Below are 26,594 nucleotides of genomic sequence, written 5' to 3' on the forward strand. Positions count from 1 at the left end.
ACTAGCTAATCTTGGTAAGATTTGTTAGCTTGTGGTTTTCAATAAATTTGTCCATTTTTTTAAAGTTGTCACATTTATAAACCTAAAGTTGTTCATAGTATTCCCCATTATCTTTTAATGGCTACAGGATCTATCATGGTATACTCTGTTTCATTTCTGATATTGGTGATTTCTGTCATATATTCAAAAAAAACAGCTTTTTAATTAATTTTAGATTCAATACTATATTGAAATTCAAAACTATATTGAATTTCATTGATTTTTGTTCTTATCGTTATTTCTTCTTTCCTCCTGCTAGCTTTGGGACCACTGTGTTCTTCTTTTTAGTTCCTTGAGATACAAAGTTAGGTTATTTATTTGTGACCTTTTCTTTTCTCTAATATAAGCATTTAGTGGTACAATTTTTTCTTTAGCTGCCTGCTACAGATTTGGATATGGTATGTTTTGATTTACATTCAAGTCTATTTATTTTATGATTTCCTCTTTGACCCGTGGATTATTTTATTTTTTATTTTTTATTAAATGTATTGGGGTGACATTGGTTAATAAAATTATATAGGTTACAAGTGTACAATTCAATAATAGATCATCTGTATATATTGCATTGTGTGCTCACCTTCTCTACCTTCCCTCTGGTAACTACTAAACTGTTCATGTCCATAAGTCTCTGCTTGTCTTGTTGGTTTGCTGCTTTCAGTTTTATATCCTACATATGAGTGAAATCATGTGGTTCTCAACTTTTTTGTTTAACTTATTTCACTTAGCATGGTAATCTCAAGATCCATCCATGTTGTCACAAACGGCAGTATTTCATCTTTTCTTATGGCTGTGTAATATTCCATTGTATATATATATACCACATCTTTATCCAATCATCTGTTATAGGACACTTTAGTTGCTTCTACACCCTGGCCACCATGAATAACGCTGCTATTAACATTGGGGTGCATATATCTTTAGAGATAAATGTTTTCAAAAATTTGGGAGTAGATACCCAGAAGGATTGCTGGGTCATATGGTAATATTACTCTTAATTTTTTGAGGAATTTTCATATTGTTTTCCATAGTGGCTATACCAATTATATTACATATACCAATTGCATTCCAGCAGTGTATGAGGATTCTTTTTTCCCCAAAACCTCTCCAACACTTGTTATTACTTGTCTTGTTGATAAAGCCATTCTAACAAGTATGAGGTAGTATCTCATAGTAGTTTTGATTTGTACTTCCCTAATAGCTAGTGAAGTGGAGCATCTCTTCATATGTATGTTGGCTATTTGTGTCTCCTTGAAAGAAGTGTCTGTTCCAGTCCTCTACCCATTTTTTAAATCAGATTGTCTGATATTTTTGTCATTTTGTTGAATTGTATGAGTTCTTTGTATATTTTTTATATTAGCCACTTATTGGAGGCATTGTTTTTTTTTCAAATATCTTATTCCATTCAGTCGGTTACGTCTTCGTTTTGTTGAATGTTTTTTTTCTGTGCAGAAGTTTTTTAGTTTGATATATTTATTTTTTTTTTATTTTTGCTTCAACTGCCATTGCCTCTGAAGCCAAATTCATAAAATCCTCTCCAAATCCAAGGCCCATGATTTTAGTACCTATCTATTCTTCTATGCAATTTTATTGTTTCAGGTCTTATATTCAGTACTCTGATCCATTTTAAGTTAATTTTGGTGTAGGGTGAGAGCATTCTATTTTCATTTTTTTACATGTGGCTTTTCAATTGTCTCAGCACCATTTATTGAAAAGGCTTTCTTTCCTTCATTATATGTTTTTGGTTCCTCTGTCTAAAATTATTTTTCTATATATATAGGGGTTTATTTCTAGACTCTCAATTCTGTCCCATTGGTCTGTGTGTCTGTTTTTCTGTTAATAGCATGCTATTTTGATTATTAATACTTTGTATTATTATTTGAAGTCAGGCAGTGATACTTCTGGCCTTATTCCTTTTTCTCAAGATTGCTTTGGCTATTCAGCAGCCAAAATTAAATTTCCGTTGGTCACATTACATTTGTCCCATGTCACTATTCATTGTGATCGGTTTTTTGCTACCCTGTGTTTATCTAGTATTTACTAGTATTGACTTCGCTTTTTTTATATTTGTTTATTTATAATTCATTTTGTTGTTATCAGTCTGTGAATTAATTTAAATGTGTTCTTTAATATCCAAGTATATGATAAAGCATAAAAAGGGCCTTGAGTATACTTATAATGTTTTATTAAACTAAGTTATAAGCACTTGGGTGTTCATTATATTATTCGTTAGACCTTTCTATTCATTTAAGTATTCTACAATGAATTTTGAAATAGATACCATGCTGTAAAATGAAGTGGCAAGAACAGAGTGCTATGGCAGCACCCAGAGGAAAGGAGTAAACTCCTTGAGATATAGGAAAGGAGGACAGTGGGGTTCCTAGAGAAGGTGTCATTTGAATTGCTCCTACAATGAAGAGCAGGAATTAGCTATATGAGGCAGTAGGTTGGAATGAGGGTGTGCTCCAGATAGAGGAAGCAGCTTTATAAAGGCAAAAGGACTCTATTTTTATGGGAAAACCTACATGATAGTCCCAGCTGTTGGCCTCACAAAAATCACAAAGCAAGCTTGACTTTGTGAGCTCTTTGAGGTTATGGGAGGATGGCTACACTACCAATGCCGAACAAGCTCATAGGGTGAGCATTTTTGTTACATGCTATGTACCCAGCCCAGTGCTACATGGAGGTGATTGTTCCCAAAGCAAAAGAGGAGTGAGAACCAGGGTCCACAAGCAGTAAGCCATGAATGAAATGTCAATTTTGTTTTCATAACATGAGAACTGCTGAGAGCTTGGAGGAAGGGAGGGAGCGAATGCAAGAACTGGAAACTGGCCAGAATGTTTAGCTTTGAGAACAGGCTAAATGTTCCAGAGATATCAGAAGAGAGAACTCAGTGAGAGCTTGAATTGTCTGGCAATGTGTATGAAGGAGGAGTAGGATTTAGAGCTCATTGATTTTATGTCATTTGATTCTTACAACAATCCTGTGAAGAAGGGTTTTAAGAGTACCCACATTTATAGATGAAGATACTGAGCCCAGAGAATGGAAGTGGCTTTACCTAAGGCCACCAATCTGGGTTTGGAAACCGGGTCTTTGTGACACCACTCTTCCCACTGCACTATGGGGAAAGAGGGAATAAAATGATAAGCTGTACTTGCTTTGAACAGAAGGTGCTTAAGATAGAGTTGGAGAAATGGTGCCAGAGACACCTGCAGCACACAGAGTTGTCTCTTTCTTCCCCTAGTCCCCAAGCCTGGAACAGCTAGGTCTCAGCACTAGGATCCTTACTGCAACTGCCATACATGGTCCCATGGGTGGAGATGGTCTCTTCTCCTTTATTCCTCAATCTGGCCTAAACATGAGCCCAAAGTCCTTTCTCTCATCTTTTTCTCTCATGTAGCTGAGGCAAGCTGGCATGTTCAATAGAAACTAAAGAGGAATCAATTACAGCATCCCAAAGGAACATGACAAACCCCAGTGTCCCATGTTTCTTTGTGTTCCATGTTGTGATCTCAGGAATTCCAGGGAAAGTAAAAATATTTGCTGAGCTCTCACAACCCCCTCTACTGAGAAAACCAATCTTTTTGGCTGGTCTAACTTTGCCTATGTTCACTCCCTCCTTGCTTCCTATACCTATCTGTATGCCCTGAGGACACCAAGCTCCATATCGTGACAGTGTCACTATCTTCTTACTTGGAACAAGTTTCTTAATGTTACTTAAAATATGACTCTGCTTCATCATCTGCAACATGGAGAAATGATAATATTACTTCATGGGGTTGTTTTGTAGATTTTATGAACTGACATAAGCACAGTATATTCAATAATGGATGGGGTTCCTTGCTGGGTCTCATTTGGCTCCTTTTTAGGTTATTTGGTGAAAGTGTGCAGGCTTTTATAAATTTTATTGTTGATTATTGACTGATTTATTTGTTATTTTTCTTTAATGTGATTCTTATTAAACTATTGTGGGAATACAGTATTGCATTAGTTTCAGGTGTTCAGCATAGTGGTGCAACATTTATTTTATGATGTGATCACCACACTAAATCTGGTTATCATCTGTTTGTTTCTATTTTTAAAAATTCCTCATATAATTGAAACCATGTGGTAATTGTTTTTCTCTAACTTATTTTACTGAGCGTTAATACCTACTAGCTCCTTCCATGTTGTTGAAATGGTAGAATTTATTTTTTTAAGCTGAGTAATAGTCCATTACATATATATATGTATATGTGTGTGTGTGTGTATATATATTCCATTACATGTGTGTATATATATCATATGATATATATTATATATATAATATATATATCATATCTTCTTCATACATTTCTGTTGATGGACACCATAGTTGTTTCTATATCTAGCCTATTATAAATAATACTGCAGTGAACATATAGATGCATACATTTGTTTTTATTTAAATTTTAGTTTTCTTTGGGTAAATAACCAAAAGTAGACTTTTGAGTCATGTGGTAGTTCTTTAGTTTTTGGAGAAATCTTCATAGACCATTTTCCATAATGGCTGTACCACTTTCCACTCCCACCAACAGTACACAGGGTTCTTTTTTCTCCACATCCTCACCAACACTTGTTATTTGTTGACTTTTTGGTAATAACTATTTGGACTGGTGTGAAGTGGTATCTCATTGGGGTTTTGATTTGTGTTTCCTGATGATCAGCAATGTTGAACATTTTTTCATGTGTCTGTAAGCCATCTGTATGTTTCCTTTGGGGAAATGTCCCTTCATGTCCTTCACTGACTTTTTTTTATCATATTTATTTTTAATCGAGGCCTATAAGTTTCTTATATATTTTGGATATCAACCCTTTATCAGATATTGCATTTGCAAAAAAAAATTTCTCCAATTTAGAAGGTTTCCTTTCTTTTTGTTGATAATTTTCTTCACTGTGCAAAAGATTTATAGTTCTATAAAGTCTCATTTGTTTATTTTTGCTTTTGTTTCCCTCACTCAAGGACAAATATCCCAAAAGATATTTCTAAGACCGATGTCAAATAGTTTAGTACCTATCTTTTCTTCTAGGATATTAATTGAGATCTTACATTTAAATCATAATGGAGTTATTTTTTATTTGGTAGAAAATGTGGCTGAGTTTCAATTTCTTGCATGTGGCTGTCCAGTTTTCCCAACATCATTTGTTCAGGAGACTATCATTTCTTTGTTGTATAGTCTCACCTCTGTTGTTGTAGATTAATTGAAGATATAAGTGAGTTTTTATTTCTGTGCTCTCTATTCTGTTTCATTAATTTATGTGTCTGTTTTTGTACCAGTACCATACTGTTTTGATCATTATAGCTTTGTAATATAATTTGAAATCAGGAAACATAATACTTCTATCTTTGTTCTTTCTCAAGATCATTTTGGCTATTTGTGGTCTTTTGCGATTCCATATAAATTTTTGGATTACTTGTTCTAGTTCTGACAAGAATGTTGTTGGTATTTTGATAGTGATTGGATCGAATCTGTACATTGCTTTGGATAGTAGGACATTTTAAGGATATTAATCTTTCCAATTCATGAACACTGTATATCCTTCTATTTATTTGTGTCCTCTTCAATTTTTCTTCAATTTCTCTTAGTTGTCAGAATACAGGTCTATCACTTCCTTGGTTAAATTTATTTCTTTGATATTTTATTATTTTTGATGTAATTGTAAATGTGATTCTTTTCTTACTTTCTCCTGATATTTTGCTATAAGTATATAGAAATGTAATAGATTTCTGTATATTAATTTTGTATCCTGCTCTTTTACTGAATTAATTTATTAATTCTATTAAAATTTTGGTGGACTCTAGGGTTTTCTATATATAATATCATGTCATCTGCAAATAGTGACATTTTTACTTATTTCTTTCTAACTTAGATGCCTTTTATTTCTTTTTCTTTTCTTCTGAGACTAGGGCTTACAACACTGTTTTAAGTAATAGTCATGAGAGTGGGCATCCTTGTTTTCTTCCTGATCTTAGAGAAAAAGCTTTCAGCTTTTACAACTGAGCATGTTATCTGTGGGCTTGTCATATGTAGCCTTTATCATATTGAGGTAAGTTTCTTTTATACCCACTTTATTGAGCAATTTTATCAAAAAAATGAGTGTTGAATTTTTGTCAAAGGCTTTTTCTGCATCTGTTGAGATGATCATATGATTTTTATACTTGGTTTTGGTGACGTGATATATTACATTAATTGTTTTATGGCTATAGAATCATCCTTGAATCCCTGGTATAAATCCAGTCTGATTATGATAAATAAACTTTTAAATGTATTTTGAATCCAGTTTCTAGTATGTTGTTGAGTATTTTTTACATCTATTTCATCAGGGATATTGGCCAGTAACTTATTTTTTTTTTTGCAGTGTCTTTGTCTGGTTTTGGTATCAGGATAATCCTTGCCTTTCAGAATGAGTTTGGAAGCATTTCTTTTTCTATATTTTGTGGAATAGTTTGAGAAGGATAATGTTAATTCTTCTTTTGATGTTTGGTATTATTCACCTGTGAAGCCATCTCTCCCTAGGTTTTTGTTTTTTGGGAGTTTTTTGATTAGCTCTTCAATTTTATTACTAGTAATCCAAGTGTTCAGATTTTCTCTCTTTTTCCAGTTCAGTTGTATGTTTCTAGACTTTTTATCTATTTCTTCTAGGTTGTACAATTTGTCGACATATAATTATCCATAGTATTTTTTAATGATCCTTTTTATTTCTGTGGTGTATATTGTAATCTCTCTTCTTTCTTTTCTAGTTTTATTTATTTGGAACCTCTTTCTTTTTCATGATAAGTCTTGCTAGAGATTTGTCAATTTTATTTATCCTTTTATAGAAACAACACCTAATTTCATTTATCTTTGCTATAGTGTTTTTAATCTCTATTTTATTTATTTCTGCTCTAATCTTTATTATTTTCTTCCTTCTACATATTTTATAAAGCTAGGTAGTTTATTTGGAATTTTTCTTGTTTCTTGAGGTAGGAGTGTATAGCTATGAGATTCTTTCTTAGAAATGTTTTTGCTGCATCCCATAAATATTGGAAAATTGTGTTTTGATTTTCATTTGTCTCAAAGTAGTTTTTGATTTTCTGTTTGATTTCCTCTTTGAGCCATTGGTAACTTAGTAGCATGTTTAATGTCCATATATTTGTGTTTTTCCAGTTTTCTTTCTGTAGTTGATTTCTAGTTTCATGCCATTGTGGTCAGAACATATGCTTGATATAATTTAAATTTTCTTGATTTTATTGAGGCTTGTTTTGTGGCCTAATGTGTGATCTACTCTGGAAAATGTCTCCTGTGCACTTGAGAAAAGTGTATTCTGCAGTTTGGGGAAGAAATATTCTACAAGTGCCTATTAAGTTGATCTGCTCTAGTGTGACATTGAAGGCCATTATTTCTGTATTTTCTGTCTGGATGATATATACACCGAAGTTAAGTAGGGTATTAAAGTCCCCTGCTATTATTGTATAACTTTATTTCTGCCTTTATGTTCATTAATATTTGCTTTATATGCTCAGGTGCCCTCCTATGTTGAGTGCATAGATATTTACAATTATTATATCCTTTTCATAAACTGACTCCTTGAAAATTATGTAATGTTTTGTATCTTTTTATGTTCTTTGTTTTAAACTTTATTTAGTCTTATACAAATATTGCTACCTCAGCTTTCTTTTCATTTTTATTTGCATGGAATATCTTTTTCCATCCCTTCACTTTAAGTTTGTGTGTATCTTTCAATCTAAAATGTGTCTGATGTAGGCAGCATATAGGTGGGTCTTATTTTTTTTAATCTGTTCAGCCATCCTATGTCCTTTGATTGGAGCATTTAGCCAATTACATTTAAAGTAATAATTGATAGTATGTACTTATTGCCATTTTATTGGTTTTTGGTTATTCTCTGCTCCTTTTTTTCTTCTCTTTATGTGTTTTGATTTGCTCAGTTTTTTTTTTTTTACTGTTTCGGAGGTTCCCTTTCTTTGTATTTTTTATTTACTTAATTTAATGTTATTAGTTTCAAGTATACAGTACATTGGTTATACATGTATATAGTTTATAAAATGATCCCTCTAATACTCTTTCTCTGCTCTGGCTCTCTACCTAGTTATTGATTTTGGTTTGTGGTTACCATGAGGTTACTATTATAGCCATCTATAACAGTTTATTTTAAGCTTATAGGCATTTAAGATCAAACACATTATGTAAACACTACGTTTATGTTCCCCCACAATGCTTCATGATTTGGGCACCATAATTTATATCTTTTTGTTTTGTGTGTATCCTGACTATTTAGTTATAATTTTTCTACTTTTTCTTTTAACCTTTATATTAAAATTTTAAGTGTTTGATTCACTGTGTTTATTATACATTTACCTTTACCAGTGAGATTTTTTTCTTTCCCGTATTTTCTTATTTCTCATTATAGTCTTTCCTTTTCTGTAAAAGAAGATCCTTTAACATTTCTTAAAATGCCAGTTTAGTCTTTGTGAATTGATTTAGTTTTTGCTTAACTGGGAAACTAAGAGTCCTTCAATTTTTAGTGATAACCTTTATATGTATAGTATTCTACATTTTAGATTCCTTTCTTTCATCAGTTTAATTTTTACTGCCACTAACTTCTGGCCTATAAAATTGCTTCTGAGAAAGCTGCTGAAAGCCCTGTGGAGTTTAACCTTGTATATGGCTTGTTGTTTTATTTTTGCTGTCTTTAAAATTGTATCTTTTTTCCTTAACTTTTTGCCATGTGAATTACAATATGTCTTAGCGTAGGCTGCTTTGGGTTCATCCTGTTTGGAACCCTCTAGTTTTTGAACCTGGAGTTCTGTGTCCATCCTCAGATGCAGAAAGTTTTCAGCCAATATTTCTTTAAATATACTTTCTGCCTCTTTCTCTTTCTCTTCTCCTTCTAGAATCCCTATAATGGAAATATTAGAGTGTTTGATGTTGTCTATAAGTCATTTACACTACTCATATTTTTTTTACTTATTTTTTCACTTTGCTGCTCTGATGGATGATTTCCACTATTCTGTTTTCCAGGTGACTAATCTGCTCTTCTCTATTGACTAATCTGATGTCAATGCCTTCTGATGTATTCTTCATTCAAGATATTGTATACTTCATTTCTGATTACTTATTTATTATATTTTCTAAATTTTTACTGAAGATCTCTTTTTTTATTCTACTTTCAAGTTTACTGAGCATCCTTATGACCATCTCTTTTGATTTTTTATCATGCAAATTACTTTTCATTATTTTTTATTTTTTTATTTTTTTTATTTTTAATTTTCTTTTATTATGGTGATATACGTTAACAAAATCCAGTAAGTTTTAGGTATATAATTTAAGAGTAAAGCATATATATATATATATATTGTATTCACTGTCCATAGTTAGATTTCTTTCAGTCACCACATATTTGACCCCTTTTACCCATCTACCTCACCCCAACCCTTCTCCCCTACACTCTGGTAACCATTAGTCTGTTGTCCATATCCATGAGTCCTTCTGTTTGTCCTGTTTGTTTGTTGTTTTTAGGTTTATATCATACATATAAGTGATATCATGTAATTTTCAACTCTTTCTTTCTGGCTTATTTCACTTACCACGATGATCTCAAGGTCCATCCACGTTGTCACAAATGTCAGCATTTCACTTCTGCTAATGGCTGAGTAATATTCTATTGTATATATGTACAATAGCTTCTTTATACAATCATCTGTTGTAGGACATTTTGGTTGCTTCCATGTCCTGCCCACCATGAATAATGCTGCTATGTATGGAAATATCCTTTCGGATATGGGTTTTCAAGACTTTGGGATAAATACACAGTAGAGGGGTGGCTGAATCATATGGTAGATTAATTACTTGTGTTTTGAGGAACTTCTATATTGTTTTCCATAGTGGCTATACCAATTTGCATTTCCACCAGCAGTGTATAAGGGTTCCATTTTCTCCGCATCCTCTCCGACACTTATTACTTATCCTGCTGATAACAGCTATTCTGACAGATGTGAGTTGGTATCTCATTGTGGTTTTGATTTGCATTTCCCTAAAGCTAGTTATTGAGCTAGCTATTGAGCATTATTTCATGTTTGTTGGCCATTTGTATGTCTTAGTAGGAGAAACGTCCATTCACATCCTCTGCTCTATTTTAATTGGATTGTTTGTTTGTTTGTTTTGCTTTTATTAAGTTGTATGAGTTCTTTGTATATTTTGCATATTAGGCTCTTATCGAAGGCATGGCTTGCAAATATCTTTACCCATCTGGATGATTGTCTCTTTAACTTGTTGGCAGTTTCTATTGTTGTGCAAAAGGTTTTAGTTTGATGCAGTCCCATTCATTGTTTTAGCTTTTACTTCCCTTACCTTTGAGATCAAACTCATAAAATTGCTTTTAAGTCCAAAGACCATGAGTTTAGTTCCTCTGTTTTTTTCTAAGCAATTTGTTGTTTCAGGTCCTATATTCAGATTCTTAATCCATTTTGAGTTAATTTTGGTGTACAGTGATAGACAACAGTCTAGTTTCATTCTTTTGCAAATGGATTTCCTGTTTTCCCAGTACCATTTATTGAAGAGGCTTCCCTTTCTCCAGTGTATGTTTTTGGCTATTTTGTAGAAAAGTACTTGCCAATATAAACATGGGTTTACCTCTGGACACTCGTTTCTGTTCCACTGGAATTGTGTCTGTTTTTCTGCCAATACTATGCTGTTTTGATTATTGTCACTTTGTAGTATAGTTTGAACTTGAGCAGAGTGACAACTCTAGCCTAGTTCTTTTTATTCAGGATGGCTTTGGCAATTCATGATCTTTTGTGCTTCCATACAACTCTGATGATATTTTGTTCTATTTCCTTAAAAAATGCCAATGGGATTTTGATGAGGATGACATTAAATTTGTATAATGCTTTAGGCAGTATGGTCATTTTAACTATGTTGTTTCTTCCAATCCAAGAACACAGAATATATTTCCATTTTTTGTATCTTCTTTGATTTCTTTGAATAGGGTTTTATAGTTTTCATTATGTAGGTCCTTCCCATGTTTCATTAAATTTATTCCTAGATACATTATTCTTTCTGTTGCAATTGCAAAAGGAATTATTTTTTCTACTTTTTCTGATACTTCATTATTAGAGTATAGGAACTCTATGGATTTTTGAACATTGATTTTGTATCCAAAAACATAACTGTATTTCCTCATTGTTTCTAGTAGTGTTCTTATGGAGTCTTTAGGATTTTCTAAATGAGAATCATGTTATCTGCAAATTGTGACAGTTTGATTTATTCGTATGCTGTTTAGATGCCTTTTAGATGGTCCTAGAGTCTTGCTTGAATGCAGTCTCTAGGACCACCAATATTATATCAAATAACAGTAGCAATAGTGGTCAGCCTTACCTTGTTTCTGATCTTAGAAGAAAGGTTTTCAGTTTTTCACCATTAAGTATAATGTTGGCTGACAGTTTGGTGTATGCGGCCTTTATTATGGTAAGGTACTTTCCTCCTATACCAATATCGTTGTGTTTTCATCATTAATGGATGCTGTATCTTGTTGAAGGCTTTTTACTACATCTATTGATATGATCATATGATTCCTGTTTTTTAATTTGTTTATGTGGTGTATCACATTAATCAATTTGCATAATATGAATCATCCCTGTGTCCCTGGGATGAAGCCCACTTGATCATGGTGTATAATCAGTTTCATATGTTGCTATATTTGGTGTGCTAGTATCTTATTTAGGATTTTTGCATCTGTGTTCATGAGAGGTATCAGTATGTAGTTTTCTTTTTTTTGTGTTATCTTTACCAGGTTTTGGCATCAGGGTAATATTGGTGTCATAAGATGAGTTGGGAAGTATTGCCACCTCTTTGATTTTTTTTTTTGGAAATATTTGAGGTGAATAGGTATTAAGTAAGTCTTCTTTAAATGTTTGGTAGAATTCACTGGTGAAGCCATCTGGTCCTGGACTTTTACGTTTTGAAAGGGTTTTGATGATTGTTTCAATTCCATATTGCCAATCGGTCTATTTAGATTTTCCATTTCTTCTTAATTCAGTCTAGGAAGGTTGGACCTTTCAAAGTACTTGTCCATTTCTTCTAGGTTATTACATTTGATGTTATATATTCTTTCATAGTATTCTTGTATGATCCTTTGGATTTCTGTGGTGTCTGTCATAATTTCCCCTCTTTCATCCCTGATTTTATTTATTCTTGTCCTTTATCTTTTTCCTTTAGTGAGTCTAGCCGAGGGATTGTCAATTTCATTAACCTTCTCAAAGAACCTGCTCTTTGTTGCATTTGTTTTTCCCATTTTTTAATTTAATTTATTTCTGCTCTAATTTTGATTATTTCTCCTTCATATCTAAAGGAAAGCTTCACTAGATACATTATTCTTGCCTAGTAGTTCCTTTCAATTAATAGTTTGAATATTTGATTCCACTCTTTTCTAGCTTGTAAGGTTTGTGCTGAGAAAACCAATGATAATCTTTCATTCCTTTTATAGGTTACTGCCTTTTCCATTGCTGTTCTGAGGATTTTTTCTTTTTCATTGATTTTTGATAATTTTAATACAGTGTGTCTTGGAGAAGGCCTTTTGGGGTTGAGAGAATTGGCTGTTCTAATGATTTCTTAAATTTCAAGCTTAAGTTCATTCCTTAGATTTGTAAAAATTTAATCAGCTATATGACTGAAAAAGCTTTCTAATTCATTCTCCTGTTCATCCCCTTTGAGAAGGCCCATTATTCTTATGTTTCCTCTCCTGATGGTATCAACTAGTTCTTGTATTTCTTTTTCATTATTTTTCATTATCGGTTTCTCTCTTCTTCAGATTTCTGTCTTTAATATCACTGATCCTTTCCTCCATTTGGTTAACTCTATTTCCCAAGCTTACTATTTCATTTTTTATCTTTTCCGGTATGTTCTTCACCTCTAGAAATTCTATTTGGTTCTTTTTGAGGGTGTCAATCCTCTTGGTAAAAACTCATTCTGCTGATCTAGCTGTTTTTTCAATATCTGGAATTGTTGAAATGAATTATTTTGTAGCTCACTGAGGTTTTTCAGAAGTACTATCCTAAATTTTCTGTCATTTAAATTATATATTTCTATATCTCTAAGCTTATTTTCTGGAGATTTTTCTCTTTCTTTCTGAGATGCCTTGTCACCTTGGTTGTTCATGGTGTTTAAGGAACTTTTTCTCCACCTGGGCTTTAATGGAAGTGTATTCTGCCTTTTTTTTTCCAGAAAGAAACTTATGTAACAGGCTCTCTTTAGCCTGTTGCAAAGAAGGTATTTTTCTTTTGGTTTCCAGGATGTGGTTTCTAAGCCTCCTGGATCACACTTCATATAAAGCCTTAATAATGCCTCTTTTTTTCCCTTGTAGATGTTGTATTACACTCGCTACCCTCAGTCTCAATCACTGTCAGTTTTAGGGAAAGTTTCGGTAGTGTTTGCTCAGATTCCCTTTGGGCTTTATGGTGTTCAGTCTTGGAGGATATAACGGGAAGTGCCCTCTGTTTTGAGGCATGGGGGCTGCAGCTCAACCTTATGTTTTTCAATCACTGTTGCTTCTCTGCCTTCCCCACTTCTCTACTTTCTGCCCTGATCCCTGGGCATTGCCGCTGCATGGAGCTCACTGCTCTCTCAGGCAAGACTGTTCAGGGAACCCACAGCACCTTCTCCCCTACCCCTCCTCCTGTAGAGAGCTCCAGCTGGGAGAGGCAGCTTCTTTTTCTTCTCCAGGTCTACCTACCACCCATCTCCCAGGGTTTTGACTTGTGGTAGCTCTTATGTGCAGATCCCTTGCTCAGATGTGCTTGTGTGAAGATCGGGTGCATTTTATTGAGTTTTATATGTTCAGCTTATTGTTATTTCAAGGGGAGAGATCTGGGAACAACTCTCACTCTGCTATGTTTGTGATGTCACTCCTTATTATGTCATTACAACTTTTCCTCTGTATTTATTTTTCTTTCATTTGGGACATATTCTTTTGTCTCCCCATTTTGTTTAGCTTTCTGCATTTATATTTTCCCTCTGAGTTAGAGGAAATAACTATCTCTTTCAATCTTCAAAGAGTTGTTTTGTGTCAAAGTGGCCTCTTTGAAAACTGTGTGCAGGATGATTTTGATAGGTTAGTCAGAATTGTGGCAGGCTCGTGCAGTGCTTGTTGTGCCACTTGATCAAAAGGAGAGGTTTCTGGTTGTGGTAGCCAGGTGTACATTCATGCACAGTAGCTCTCTGTTGTTTTTGCTGTCCCCGATCAAAATGGAGTCAAGGCTCTGCAGCCTGATGTGCATAAGCTTCCTTGCCCTTCTTATCTGGGCATGAATTCCAACTCTGTGCATGACGCACCCTGTTGCTTTAATAGTCTTTTTTCCAAGACGATTCAGTGCAGGGCTACCCCATATGTGTGTGCATGTGTGTGTGTGTGCATGTGTGTGTCACAGACCCTCCTTGTTCTGTGCTTTCTCCAGATCAGAAAGCCTTGAGAGTACATGTTGCCATGCCCTACTAGTTCTACGCTTTCTCTGAATAGGCCAGCCCTGTGTGCATGCACCATGATGCCTTGGTAGTTCTGTATTTTCCTTGGTTGTGATAGTCCTATGTACACATGCAGAAGCTCTCTACTAGTTTCACACCTTCTCCCGATAGGCTGGGCCTAGTATGGGAACTCTGGTTCTTTGCTAGTTTTATACTTTCTCCAGACAGGACATCCCTATGTGCATATTCAGCAGTGCCTTACTAGCTCCTTCCTTTCTCTGGACAGAGCAGCCCTATGTGCATGCACAGAAGTGCCCTACTAGTTCCACACTTTCTACAGGTGAGGCAGCGTTTTATGCATGTGCAATGGTACACTACTAGTTGCGTACTTTCTCTGGACAGGGAAGCCTTCTGTGCAGGCACCACAGTGCTCTGCACTTTCTCTGGGTAGGACAACCCTGTGTGTATGTGCAGCCCAGTAGGTGTGAGCAGTAGCACATTATTGTAAGTGCTGGATCAATTTCCAAGTGTAGAGTCCCTGTGTATGTACACTCTAGCACCATCTTATTTCTTTTATAGCGAGCTCTGGGGAGGGTGGCAGGGCACATGTTACAGCAGCTCTGCAGGTTGCCCAAGTCATCTAAATAAAGCTCTCTCTTACTATCTAAGTACAGGGGAAATGTAAACAATACCATTTACTGGTATCTCTGGTCCTGGAGGTTTCCCTAAGCTTTAGGAGAACTTTCACAGTTCCTCAATCTTCTCTTTGTCATCTTTCTTTCTTTTTTGGTGTGTAGAAGCTTTTCAGCTGGCCCTCAGTTATCTCTCAGGAGGAATTGCTCTAAATATAGATGTATGAATAATGTATTCTTGGGAAGGGGCAAGCTCAGCATCTTCCAATGTCCTATCTTGAACCCACCTCTTCTTAGTGTTTTTAGATGATTCTTGGTTTCAGGCCTCTAAGAATTCCAGTCCATGGATGCAACCTTAAGCAAGGACAGAACAGTTTATTGCTTTTTGTTTGTATTGGGAGATAATGTGTAGGGAATAGATTTAATTTGAGATCTGCTGGAAAGTCAGGTTTCAGTATTGATTGGTGATTTGTGTAGTCTTCAGGGAAGCCATCTATGACAAACAGTAGTCCCAGTCTCTGGTCCTTTTCCCTTTTCACGTGCATCACATCTAACCAGGTTCAGCTTTTCAAAAAGCTACTAGATTCGGCATTGGGTTGCATATATAAACCCTGGGCCTGCCACCAACTCTTCTGCCATTTTCAGGCACAGTCTCTTTGGTTGCAGTATTCTCATATCTAGCATTTCAGTTCCACTCAAAGAGCAAGGCAGCTATATATAGTTATGCAGGTTGTAATCTGCACAATGATACCCAAGCAATGTGTCTTGGTATATGATGACCCATCTATATTTTTCTAAAGAAAAATACACTTTTCTGTAATTCACACAAAGATGCCAATTCGGCTACTGGTAGCCTTGTCAATGTTCATTCCTCCATAATTGACCCGTGATGCCTATGGGAGCCTAATACTTCTAGTTGGAAGCATTGCCTTGAGAATTGCTCTGACAATTATGGAAAAGAGACTTAACAGCCTTTCTGAGCATCATTTTCCTTATTTATATAATGACAGTAATAATGCTTGTTTACATGAAAATTTAAGTAAAAATAAATAAGACTGGATACATACAAGTCATTTCGAATTGTGAAGTTCTATACAACTGGAAGTTCAGATGTGGAAATAAAATAGACATAAAACATCACCAACCAAAGAAAGGAGGGCATGTAAAATGGCACAAAGGACAGGGCAAAAGAGCAGCAGTAATAATAACAGCTAACTCTTTTAAAACACTTTACATGTGCCAGGCTGTCCCAACCATTTTCTGTGTAAAAACTGTTTTACCATCACAAAACTATGTGGTGATTATGTCTTTTATTAATGAGGAAACTGAAGCACAGAGAGATTTAGTAACTTAACCAATAGCAGAGCTGGAATTTGAACCTAGAACGTCTGGCCTCTAGAGGCTTCTCTTCTAACTACAACCCTTAAAATTTCAGAGAGGGAGGGCCTGCTTGTTAGCATGTGGCTTTCTGGCAAAAAGAAATCTGATAAAACCAGGGAGTATGAGTATAATTTAGATGAGTTGTGTTAGAAAGAAGGTATTCCAGTTAGGAAAAGGCATGGTGGACAAAGGCAGAGGAGAAAGAAGGCCAAGAACTGTTTGACAGTTAGATGATGAGACAGGTTTGGCCATAGCGGGCTATGGCCACTTAATTGTGGCCTACTTTCAGGAAAAGGCTTAAAAGTTTGTTTCCATTGGGAGATAATATGATATTTGGTATATATAAGCTCTTTCAGGTTTGGATATTTGGTATATATAGCCTCTTTCAGGTTTGGCTACTTTTACCTAGGAGATGAGTCAAGCCACAAAAGAATAAGTGGTAATGGTAGTGAGTAAGGCATTTTATACCTGTCATAGGAGCCATGCACCTTTAAATGACACAACAAGTCAGTGGTCCACTTTGTTACAGAGGCCTGGGACCCTCAGAGATTATTCTGTATCCCCCCATTCCCTGAACCCACTCAAGCTCATTCAAGGAGGGAGTGGAGGAAACTAACATTTCTGCAACTTGAAAAAGTCTAGATGCCACTGAATCGGATTCCAGGAAAAAGAAAAAAAAACATTGTTTATTCTACTTCCTCAGGCCTGGTATAGAATAAAAACAGAGATCTTACTCTAAGTTACCACATAAAAAGTCTCATTAAATACTCATTAAGAGCTCTGTTAAAATGGTAAAAGACTGGAGCTCTTGCCCCCAGATTATAACCCATGGTTTGGGCTCCAAAGGTCCTGGGACACAAAGGAATCTGCATAACAAGGAAGGTCCCTTGGGGGAGTACCCATAGGCATTAACCTCCATTCAGGGCTGCCAAGGATTGTTGACTGAGAAAGACAGAGAGGGGAAGGTTCTGTTCTGCTACAGGGGCTCAGAATGAAGAATAAAAAAAGGAATAGTAAAAGACTTAGGGCCCTGATGCCAGTACAGTGCCCCAGGGTCCAGAGAAAGTAATTGCTTTCTGCTGTCTCTCCTCTACTGAAACTGCTTTGGGAGGCCAGGAAACCTCCTTTTTTGTTGCTGTTGTTGTTTTTTACATATAAGGAAAGTGAGTGATAGTGTAGAGAAGAACTAGTTTAGGGTCACACAAGATTCTTTAGACAGAGAACATGATACCTCAGAGTCTCAAGTTGAATTACATGCAGTTGCCATTTTCATAGGCCCAAAATAGTCAAATAAAATATTAAAGCCAGGAAGAGTTATAGGTCATCTAATCCAACTCTCCTTATTCATCATATTCATCCTACGAATGAAGAAATTGAAGCACATAGATTACTCTTCCAAAGTTATACAAGTCTGTAGAATTTACTGGGGCTTGATTTAGTGTTAGCAGTGAAGACATGGCACATTGTAAATATCTCTAGTGGCTTTCCCTAATCAGATTAGAAGCTGCCTGCTAAAAGGGACCACAGTTTCTATTTCTTGAGTTTCCCTATTTGCATAATGCAGGGTCACCAGAGTGCATTTAGACCTGCAATGAACTTCGTCTCCCTCAAAGGGAGAAACTTGTTCTGTTTGAAAGGAGTTTCAGCCTTCTTCCATGTTTGCCAGCCTCTGGAACCCCTCTATCTAAAATATTCCTTCCTATCTACGAAACCATCAGTCCTAGGCTAAACGTGTTTCTTTTTCTCTCTGACCAGCCTGAGATCTGTCAACAAGAATAAGGAGTCTCTTCAGAGGGAGACTGAGATGGAGCTTATAAAATACCATTCAGCCTTTGAGCTTGAAGAGGAAGACCGGATGAAAGAGACTTCCCTCCTGCCACTGGATCCTATCCTGGAATGCCACAGTCCACCACCTGACTATAACTCTGTGGTTCACTACAGCACTCTACCCATGTGACCTACCATTAGTGCCTTTATTTTGCCACTCCTTTTCAAACTAATCCCTTTTTCCTCAAATATAACCATTTTCGCATCTATGTCATGGTAACAAATACTAACTTGGGACTGGAGAATGAAAGAATATCTTGAGAGAGAATCTCCATTCCTCACACCTTTTTGGGGTGCAGCTGACCCAAACAAAGCCCTCAAGACTGATAGACAGCAAGATGTTCAGTCTTATTTCTCTTCCTATTAAATACCAATTACCCTACCTGGATGTGTACAGCTCCACTACAGCACCTTCCGTAATTCCACGTGTATCCCTCAACTTGGCCCATATACCGTCATGAAGGCCACTAGAAGAAACAATCTCTGTTGACACCTCAAAGACCCACAGAGCCTGCAATCAAGAATTGTGACCCCATCATATTCAGATCTTGGCAATCAGCCTCCAAACAGGGCTTGGTGGACTTTTACCTGGATATCTTTTCCTAAAATATTAAAGCAGCTATTATTCAGACCTAAAATTTACTAGGATTTGACAGTGGAAAGGAGTTGACAGCTATTTGCTTGCAATGTCTCCCATGAGGCATATGTGTAACACTACACAGCCTCCTTTGGATTCAAACAATTTCTAACAACCCCCATGGGAGTTGGGCATGCCCAGTATATTTAGGATATGATCCACATGCACTATCAGTTTTATCATCTTTGTGTTGTTTCTATGCCAGAAAACATCTAATCTGATTCCCTGGAGATTACCCAATACTCATGTGTATTTCAAGAATATCATGACTTTGACATATAATCCCCCACATCCACATATCAGATACAAACAAACACATATCAGCAACAAACAAAATGTATCTACATGGGCTCAGACAAAAGCAATGAGGAGAAGGTTTGTGCCTGCTGCCCTTCCAAATTGTCCTGTACTGCTCTGCTCTCAGAAAGTTCTCTCTGCCAAAGAAGGAACCTGTAGTTTCCCACCTGAGGTTCAGGGATAACTATGCTAAAAATACTGACCCTGTCTATAGTCTCTTCTTTCAAAAACAACTATGAAGTTGAATTACATCTGATAAGGCAGTGCTTCCCACCTTCACCCTAAGCCTGGGATCATGAAGCCACACCAGGCTAGACAATATGCTCATCCCCGGATTGTATGGCGAGACTCTTTACTGACTTTAGAGGTAGTGAGCCTCTGTCTCTGATTTATTTTCATAGCATCAGGGAAAAAATGAAGCAAGCAGCATTCTACAAAAATGAGGATCTGAAAGATATACTGGTTCCTTCCTACTTCTCATTTTGCAAATGGGAAACAGAACCAAAAAAGAAAAGAGGCTTACATGCATGTCTCCTGACTTCTGGCTCAATGTTCTTTCCACTATGTGCACTGTGTAGCCACATGTGTGCATACACATAAACACCTGCTAATGTAAATGACTGCCACTGGAAGAGACCCCAAGAGTAGTGTCTTTCTTTGCTTTCTTTTTTGGCTAGCATGCACACAGAAAACATGCCTTCCTCGTAGAAACAAAAGTTTGAGCTTCTGCTCCAACTGCTCCCATATCTTCTACAATAGTCCAAAGAATCCCATAACTGTTCAGATCCAATATGCACTTCTGACCCAAGAGCATTAGTGACGCAAAAGGCAATGAAAGGCAGGCTAAGTCTATCCTGTCTATTTGAAAAGTTTTTAGAGGCCCCGAAACACAGGGTCATAAGCCCTAGGAAAAAAAACAGTTTGGGGATATTCAAAATTAAGAAGTAAATGCAAACCCCTTTACCTCCACATGCCTTAGCCTACTGACAATACTAGAAACAATTGTTGCTTGACTCAGAACAAGTAGTACCACATGTGTGGTAGAAGAAAGGATGGGGGAATCACCACCAGCCTTCAACTACTATTATGGTGGTCCTCTTCCTCCAGCTTTCTCTAGAAAGTGGTTGTGTTGTGCCTGTGCTCCCAGGGAATGGTCTGAATCACTTCAGAATGGGCTGCCTTGGTCTAATTACTTAAGGCAATTGCCTCCACTTTTTAACTACTCTTCTCAACTGCTGAAGATCTCTTTTATCTCTGTTCCCTATTCACCATTGGGACCTCATATTTGGCCAAGACCAGGGAATATAAACAGTGAGAGAAGCTCCTCACCTCTGTTTACCACCTGAATAGGGAGAACCCTCAATAAAAAATGTCCCTTCTCACCTGATGTGTGGGCATATAACCTAGCCCTTGGCAGACTATGATGAGCAGGTACAGTGAGCCAACAAACATTCCATTATCTTATTGAAAGATTATTCCCCACAGCCTAAAGTGGATACATTACCCAAATGTTACTGTCTTTTGGCATTTTACTAATCTATTGTTTTAAACTTAACTATTACTCCTTCCTTTTACTGAAGTATAGTTTCAGGTAGTCATATATACATATATAAAAAAATGATGTTTCTAACTTGTTATCCCATACTAAAAGTTGCATATTATAATGACAGCCTTTCTGTAGATTGTACCACCTCTCTCACGAAGAGTGAAGAGTGGGTTTCAATAATAGTTCCAAATGTTATATACCACATTCCTCTCTGAGAACTACCAGACCTAATCTTTTTTTTGAATTGAGCTCCTTCCAGTGCTCCAGGTTTGGCAAATGTTCTGTCAAACTTTGGGTAAGTCTCACTCTGCTGATACCTCCCTTTCACCAAAGAGGATGAGAAGGGGAGAGGAAGAATGGATTGATATTGATTTTGTGACCCACTCAATTACTTGTAAGGTTGTGAAGTGAAGCTTGAATTATTAAGAGGGTCCAACCAACCAAGTTTCTCAAGAATTCTTGCATGATCTCCAGGAGTATCTCTAGCTACTTGTCTTTCTCTATTTAGTTAGTAAAGTCTTTAAGATCTTGCACTCAACATGATGAGCTTTTCTTTGTCACATTCTCTAGACTTTTTTTTGTCACATTCCCCAGACCATGGGAACAACAAAGCCCATATATCTAAGAGACACTTTTGACTCTAAATGAAAATTCCAAGGCCTCCAGTATTCTCCTTAGGAGAATAAATGCACAGCTGGTTAATAACTGCTTTCATTCTCTCATTTTCCTCTTTGGACTCTTGTGTATCTATGAGTGCTTAGCTCCAGACTAGAAACAGATTTGTTAAGGAGTCATTCTCAGGAGTCAACAAGGGCGAATTTGCATAGTTTGAAATTGTACCTTGGCTAAGGTGCCCCCCTCTGTTCTGCAGTTCTACAAACACTTACTCTTCTCCAAGAGGCCCTCTGATGCCAATATATATTTCTTACCAAAATAGCTGATAACAGAGGTGGGACCGGTTTTCACACAGAGTGCTAATCTCACCCTGGTATGTTCACCAGCATCCAGGCTATGCTTTGTTTCTTCAGTCCCTCCATTTCCCATAGACAATGAGATCCATTCCTACCTCCATCTTACCTCTCTAATCTTGTCTCTTGACTGGTAGCTGAAGGGAGTGATTCAAAGAAATCACTGGCTCCTCTCCTTCTGGTACACAGAGGTGCACTTATAGCCAAGGTAATAGCAGTGCCAACAACCACAGGAACATTGCCGCTGACCCTGCCACTAAATAGTCTGATGCAAGACTTCAGTTATTTGATACATGGAACTCCTCATCTCTCAAATAAGCATTCACTTTATTATTCTTCCTCTCTGACTGCTAAATAAAAGGCCCATCAGCCTCCAGAGCCATCCTACCCTGCTGGTATTTCCCCCATACCAAAAGGATGCCATTCTGAACTGGAACGACTATTCCCCCTAATTAAAGAAAAACATTTGCTTCAGAAATAGGATAAGAGAAGAAGTATGGGAAGGTTTTTGGTAGAGCATCACCCTTTAACACCTACCTTTTAATATCGAATTTTCAGTTTAGCCCACAAAGAGAAAATAAGATACTATCCCCTAGATTGATGATACTGCCATGCTAAGAAGGTAGGCAGTGCGCCCTGGCTGACCCAGGTTAGGATAATGCAATCTAGTGCTCAACAAATTTTCATCACTGACAAAAAATTCCACTATGTAAGAAGCAGCCCTCTACCTCCCATGCCTCACATTTTTTTTTGCAAGTCTTGTTCTCCCTGACTACAGACATGCAAGAAAAAAACCCAAGCATAAATAAATCCCCTATAACAGAACTTTTTCTTAGCTTGCCTTTAGTCAGCTGGAGAGTATACTCAACTGAAGAAATCTTTCATTTCCATAAGTTGTAACTTATTGCTATGTAATCAAATCATATAGTATCTTCTATTTTAAACATAGAAGCCTATATGTATACAATTCAGAACCATTGTTTCCCTGATCTTATTTGGCATTTATGTATATGTTTCTGAAAGCTTTAATTGATGCCTCTTCCAAGCAGTACCTCTCCTCTTTTTGTCATTTCTACATGGGATGATTTTATAAAGATGAATTTTACCATGTGTGAAGTAAACATACTTCCAAGAGGACCACAGGTTTCCATTATTTCACAAGTGTGTGAAGTTAAAGAAGTGGCCTGGCTGATTTTCAGTCTGGCTTAGGACATGCCTGTACGGCAGGCAACCAGTGACAATCAAGAGGAAGCTCCTGAAATCATTCAGGTCCTTCATTGATGGGTATCTAAGAACCAGTTCCAACGCCTTAACAAGGCTTCTCTTTCCCTAGGCTACAGTGTATTGCAGAGGGTAAATGGATGGACCATGGTTTGAAAAGAAGCTGAATGCAGAAGTTGTCTTAATGTTCTAATAAGCAAATAATCTTAAAGATCATGGCCAAGAGGAAGACTATGGGAAGAAATGCAAAGTGGCAAATTATGAACACAAGGAAAAGCAGACAAGTTTTAGCATAAGGTAGACAGGGATGCATTTCCATGAACAACAGTGTAGATAGTATGGTTTCTAGTACAACAAGACAGTGAAAGGTGAGTATAGGAATAAAATAGTATGACCTGGAAGTTGATATCTACACATACCTTTAAGCTCAGATTCAAATATAATTAAAAAAAAAACTTTAACATAGGTAGAGTCAACAAATGATTTACAACTCTGTCCTTAAAATTTTGATTCTAGCATTCAGAAAGAAATCCTGACTTAGCTCCTTCAATAGACCAAACACAGACCCAATGTAAATAGATTTTCCTACTTGGTACCAGCCTGGGCTTAGGGATATAAAGATAAATAAGATAAAGCTCCTGTCTTAAAGAAGCTCAAAGTTGATTCTGAATGAAAGAGATCATTAGAGACAAGACCAACAATTCCATATGTTGGTGAGGATAGGGAGCAATAGAGCATATATATTTTGGTAGTGGAGAAGAATAAATTGGTGCAACCACTTGGGAAAGCAGTGATTTGGAAATATCAGAATTGATGGTGCGAATACCTTCTAACTTAGAAATTGTGTTCCTTGGGGCAGACTATAAAAAATATTCTATAACATATTCATAAGAAGAATGTACAAGGTTGTTCATTACAGTATTATTTGTAATAACCAAAACCTTAAAATAGTGTGTAAGTCATTAGCAAAAGAAAGAATAAATAAGTTGTTATAGTTATTCAACCAATATTTACTAAGTATCTGCTATGTACCAGGCACTATTCCTGGCACTGGTGATACGTAAGTGAACAAAACAGACAGAACATCTTCCCTCATGAAACTGATATTTCGGTGAGTATATTCATATGATGGAATATTATACAAGAATTAAAATGAATTAACCAGACCTATTTATGTAAATATTTATAATATTTGAAGACATAACACACCAAAACAAACAGTGAGATAAAGAATGATGCATACAGTACAATATTACTAATATAAAGTTCAAAAACATGAAAATGATACTATATTATACATTCTTTTAAGTATATACATAAGCAAGGAGATTATAAATACTAACTCAAGATATTGTTATCTTTAGGGATAGAAGGAGAATATAATCAGAGAAGGATTTATATAGACTCTTGGCTATACTTCTAATATTTTATTAAATTATGTAATGAATAAATGGGTGTACATTTTATTACTCTAGATTTTTCTATCCATCTAAAGAAGTCTACATATTTTTTCTTTTAAAATATTTTATTACATAATATTTAAATACATACTAAAAATGTAACACATGCATAAGGGATAAAGAATGGTGACATAAAGAGCACCAGTAAACCCACCACTCAATTTAAGAACTGAAACATTACCAATACTATAGTAGTAACTCCCTGGGTGCTCCTTTCCACATCTCATCTTCATCGCTAATATAGTATTCTCTATAACTAACTTCCATAATTCTTATTATGATTCGAGTTAATTTAATGAGTTTTGAAATAGAGACAGTGCTGTATTTGTAATGTTTTATTAAACTGAGTTATAAGTACTTCGGTGTTCATTATATTATTCTTTAGACCTTTCTATCCATATAAAATATTCTATAATGAGTTTTGAAATAGATACCATGCTGTAAAATGAAGTGGCAAGAACAGAGTGCTATGGCAGCACCCAGAGGAAAGGAGTAAACTCCTTGAGATATAGGAAAGGAGGACAGTGGGGTTCCTAGAGAAGGTGTCATTTGAATTGCTCCTACAATGAAGAGCAGGAATTAGCTATATGAGGCAGTAGGTTGGAATGAGGGTGTGCTCCAGATAGAGGAAGCAGCTTTAAAAAGGCAAAAAGACTCTATTTTTATGGGAAAACCTACATGATAGTCCCAGCTGTTGGCCTCACAAAAATCACAAAGCAAGCTTGACTTTGTGAGCTCTTTGAGGTTATGGGAGGATGGCTACACTACCAATGCCGAACAAGCTCATAGGGTGAGCATTTTTGTTACATGCTATGTACCCAGCCCAGTGCTACATGGAGGTGATTGTTCCCAAAGCAAAAGAGGAGTGAGAACCAGGGTCCACAAGCAGTAAGCCATGAATGAAATGTCAATTTTGTTTTCATAACATGAGAACTGCTGAGAGCTTGGAGGAAGGGAGGGAGCGAATGCAAGAACTGGAAACTGGCCAGAATGTTTAGCTTTGAGAACAGGCTAAATGTTCCAGAGATATCAGAAGAGAGAACTCAGTGAGAGCTTGAATTGTCTGGCAATGTGTATGAAGGAGGAGTAGGATTTAGAGCTCATTGATTTTATGTCATTTGATTCTTACAACAATCCTGTGAAGAAGGGTTTTAAGAGTACCCACATTTATAGATGAAGATACTGAGCCCAGAGAATGGAAGTGGCTTTACCTAAGGCCACCAATCTGGGTTTGGAAACCGGGTCTTTGTGACACCACTCTTCCCACTGCACTATGGGGAAAGAGGGAATAAAATGATAAGCTGTACTTGCTTTGAACAGAAGGTGCTTAAGATAGAGTTGGAGAAATGGTGCCAGAGACACCTGCAGCACACAGAGTTGTCTCTTTCTTCCCCTAGTCCCCAAGCCTGGAACAGCTAGGTCTCAGCACTAGGATCCTTACTGCAACTGCCATACATGGTCCCATGGGTGGAGATGGTCTCTTCTCCTTTATTCCTCAATCTGGCCTAAACATGAGCCCAAAGTCCTTTCTCTCATCTTTTTCTCTCATGTAGTTGAGGCAAGCTGGCATGTTCAGTACAAACTAAATAGGAATTGTAACACAGGAGCTCCAGGCTTGGAACCTGCACCTGGGCTTTGAATATTCTTTTTTAAAAAATCACCAAGAGAAGAAAAGGAATGAGACATATCATTTATTACTTATGAGCCAGGGTATCTGGTGGTGTCTAGTCAGAGTATCAAGGAACCACACCCATCTAAGTATAACAACGTTTTATACCCACAAGCAGAAGTAGCAGTTATCTTATTCAGGGAGCAGTTACCTGTGTTGCTTGGTTATAGGAGCTGATAATGTCTATGGGAGCAGCAGAGCAACCATCTTCTCAGGTACATAGAAGCAGATGACGTCCATGGGAATCGCAGAAAATATCCTTGGGAGCAGGCTCTGACTAGAAACTTTTGTGTACAGCCTTCCTTATGGCTGCTGCCCAGACAGCCAGCCATCTTCAGAGTATGTGGAGGGGCTATGTCCTGAATTAACCCCACATTCCACCCTGACATAGCTATTCCACCTCACATTCTTTCCATCACACCTTTTGGAAGGAAGTCCGTAGGTGGT

The 26,594-nt window shown here is 36.5% G+C and overlaps 1 protein-coding gene across 1 annotated transcript in view; it reads left to right on the forward strand.

Annotated features, from left to right (window-relative positions):
- LOC107498919 (vascular endothelial growth factor receptor kdr-like) overlaps positions 1 to 26,056 on the forward strand; it is a 303,930-nt gene extending 277,874 nt beyond the window's left edge. The window contains exon 30 of the mRNA XM_016122603.2: positions 18,278 to 26,056. Within this exon, the coding sequence (XP_015978089.2) occupies positions 18,278 to 18,479 (202 nt within the window). The 3' untranslated portion in view covers positions 18,480 to 26,056. The remainder of the gene's footprint in view (positions 1 to 18,277) is intronic.
- The last annotated feature ends 538 nt before the right edge of the window (positions 26,057 to 26,594 follow it).

This window comes from Rousettus aegyptiacus, unplaced genomic scaffold (assembly GCF_014176215.1).
Source record: "Rousettus aegyptiacus isolate mRouAeg1 unplaced genomic scaffold, mRouAeg1.p scaffold_m13_p_9, whole genome shotgun sequence".
NCBI lineage: Eukaryota > Metazoa > Chordata > Mammalia > Chiroptera > Pteropodidae > Rousettus > Rousettus aegyptiacus.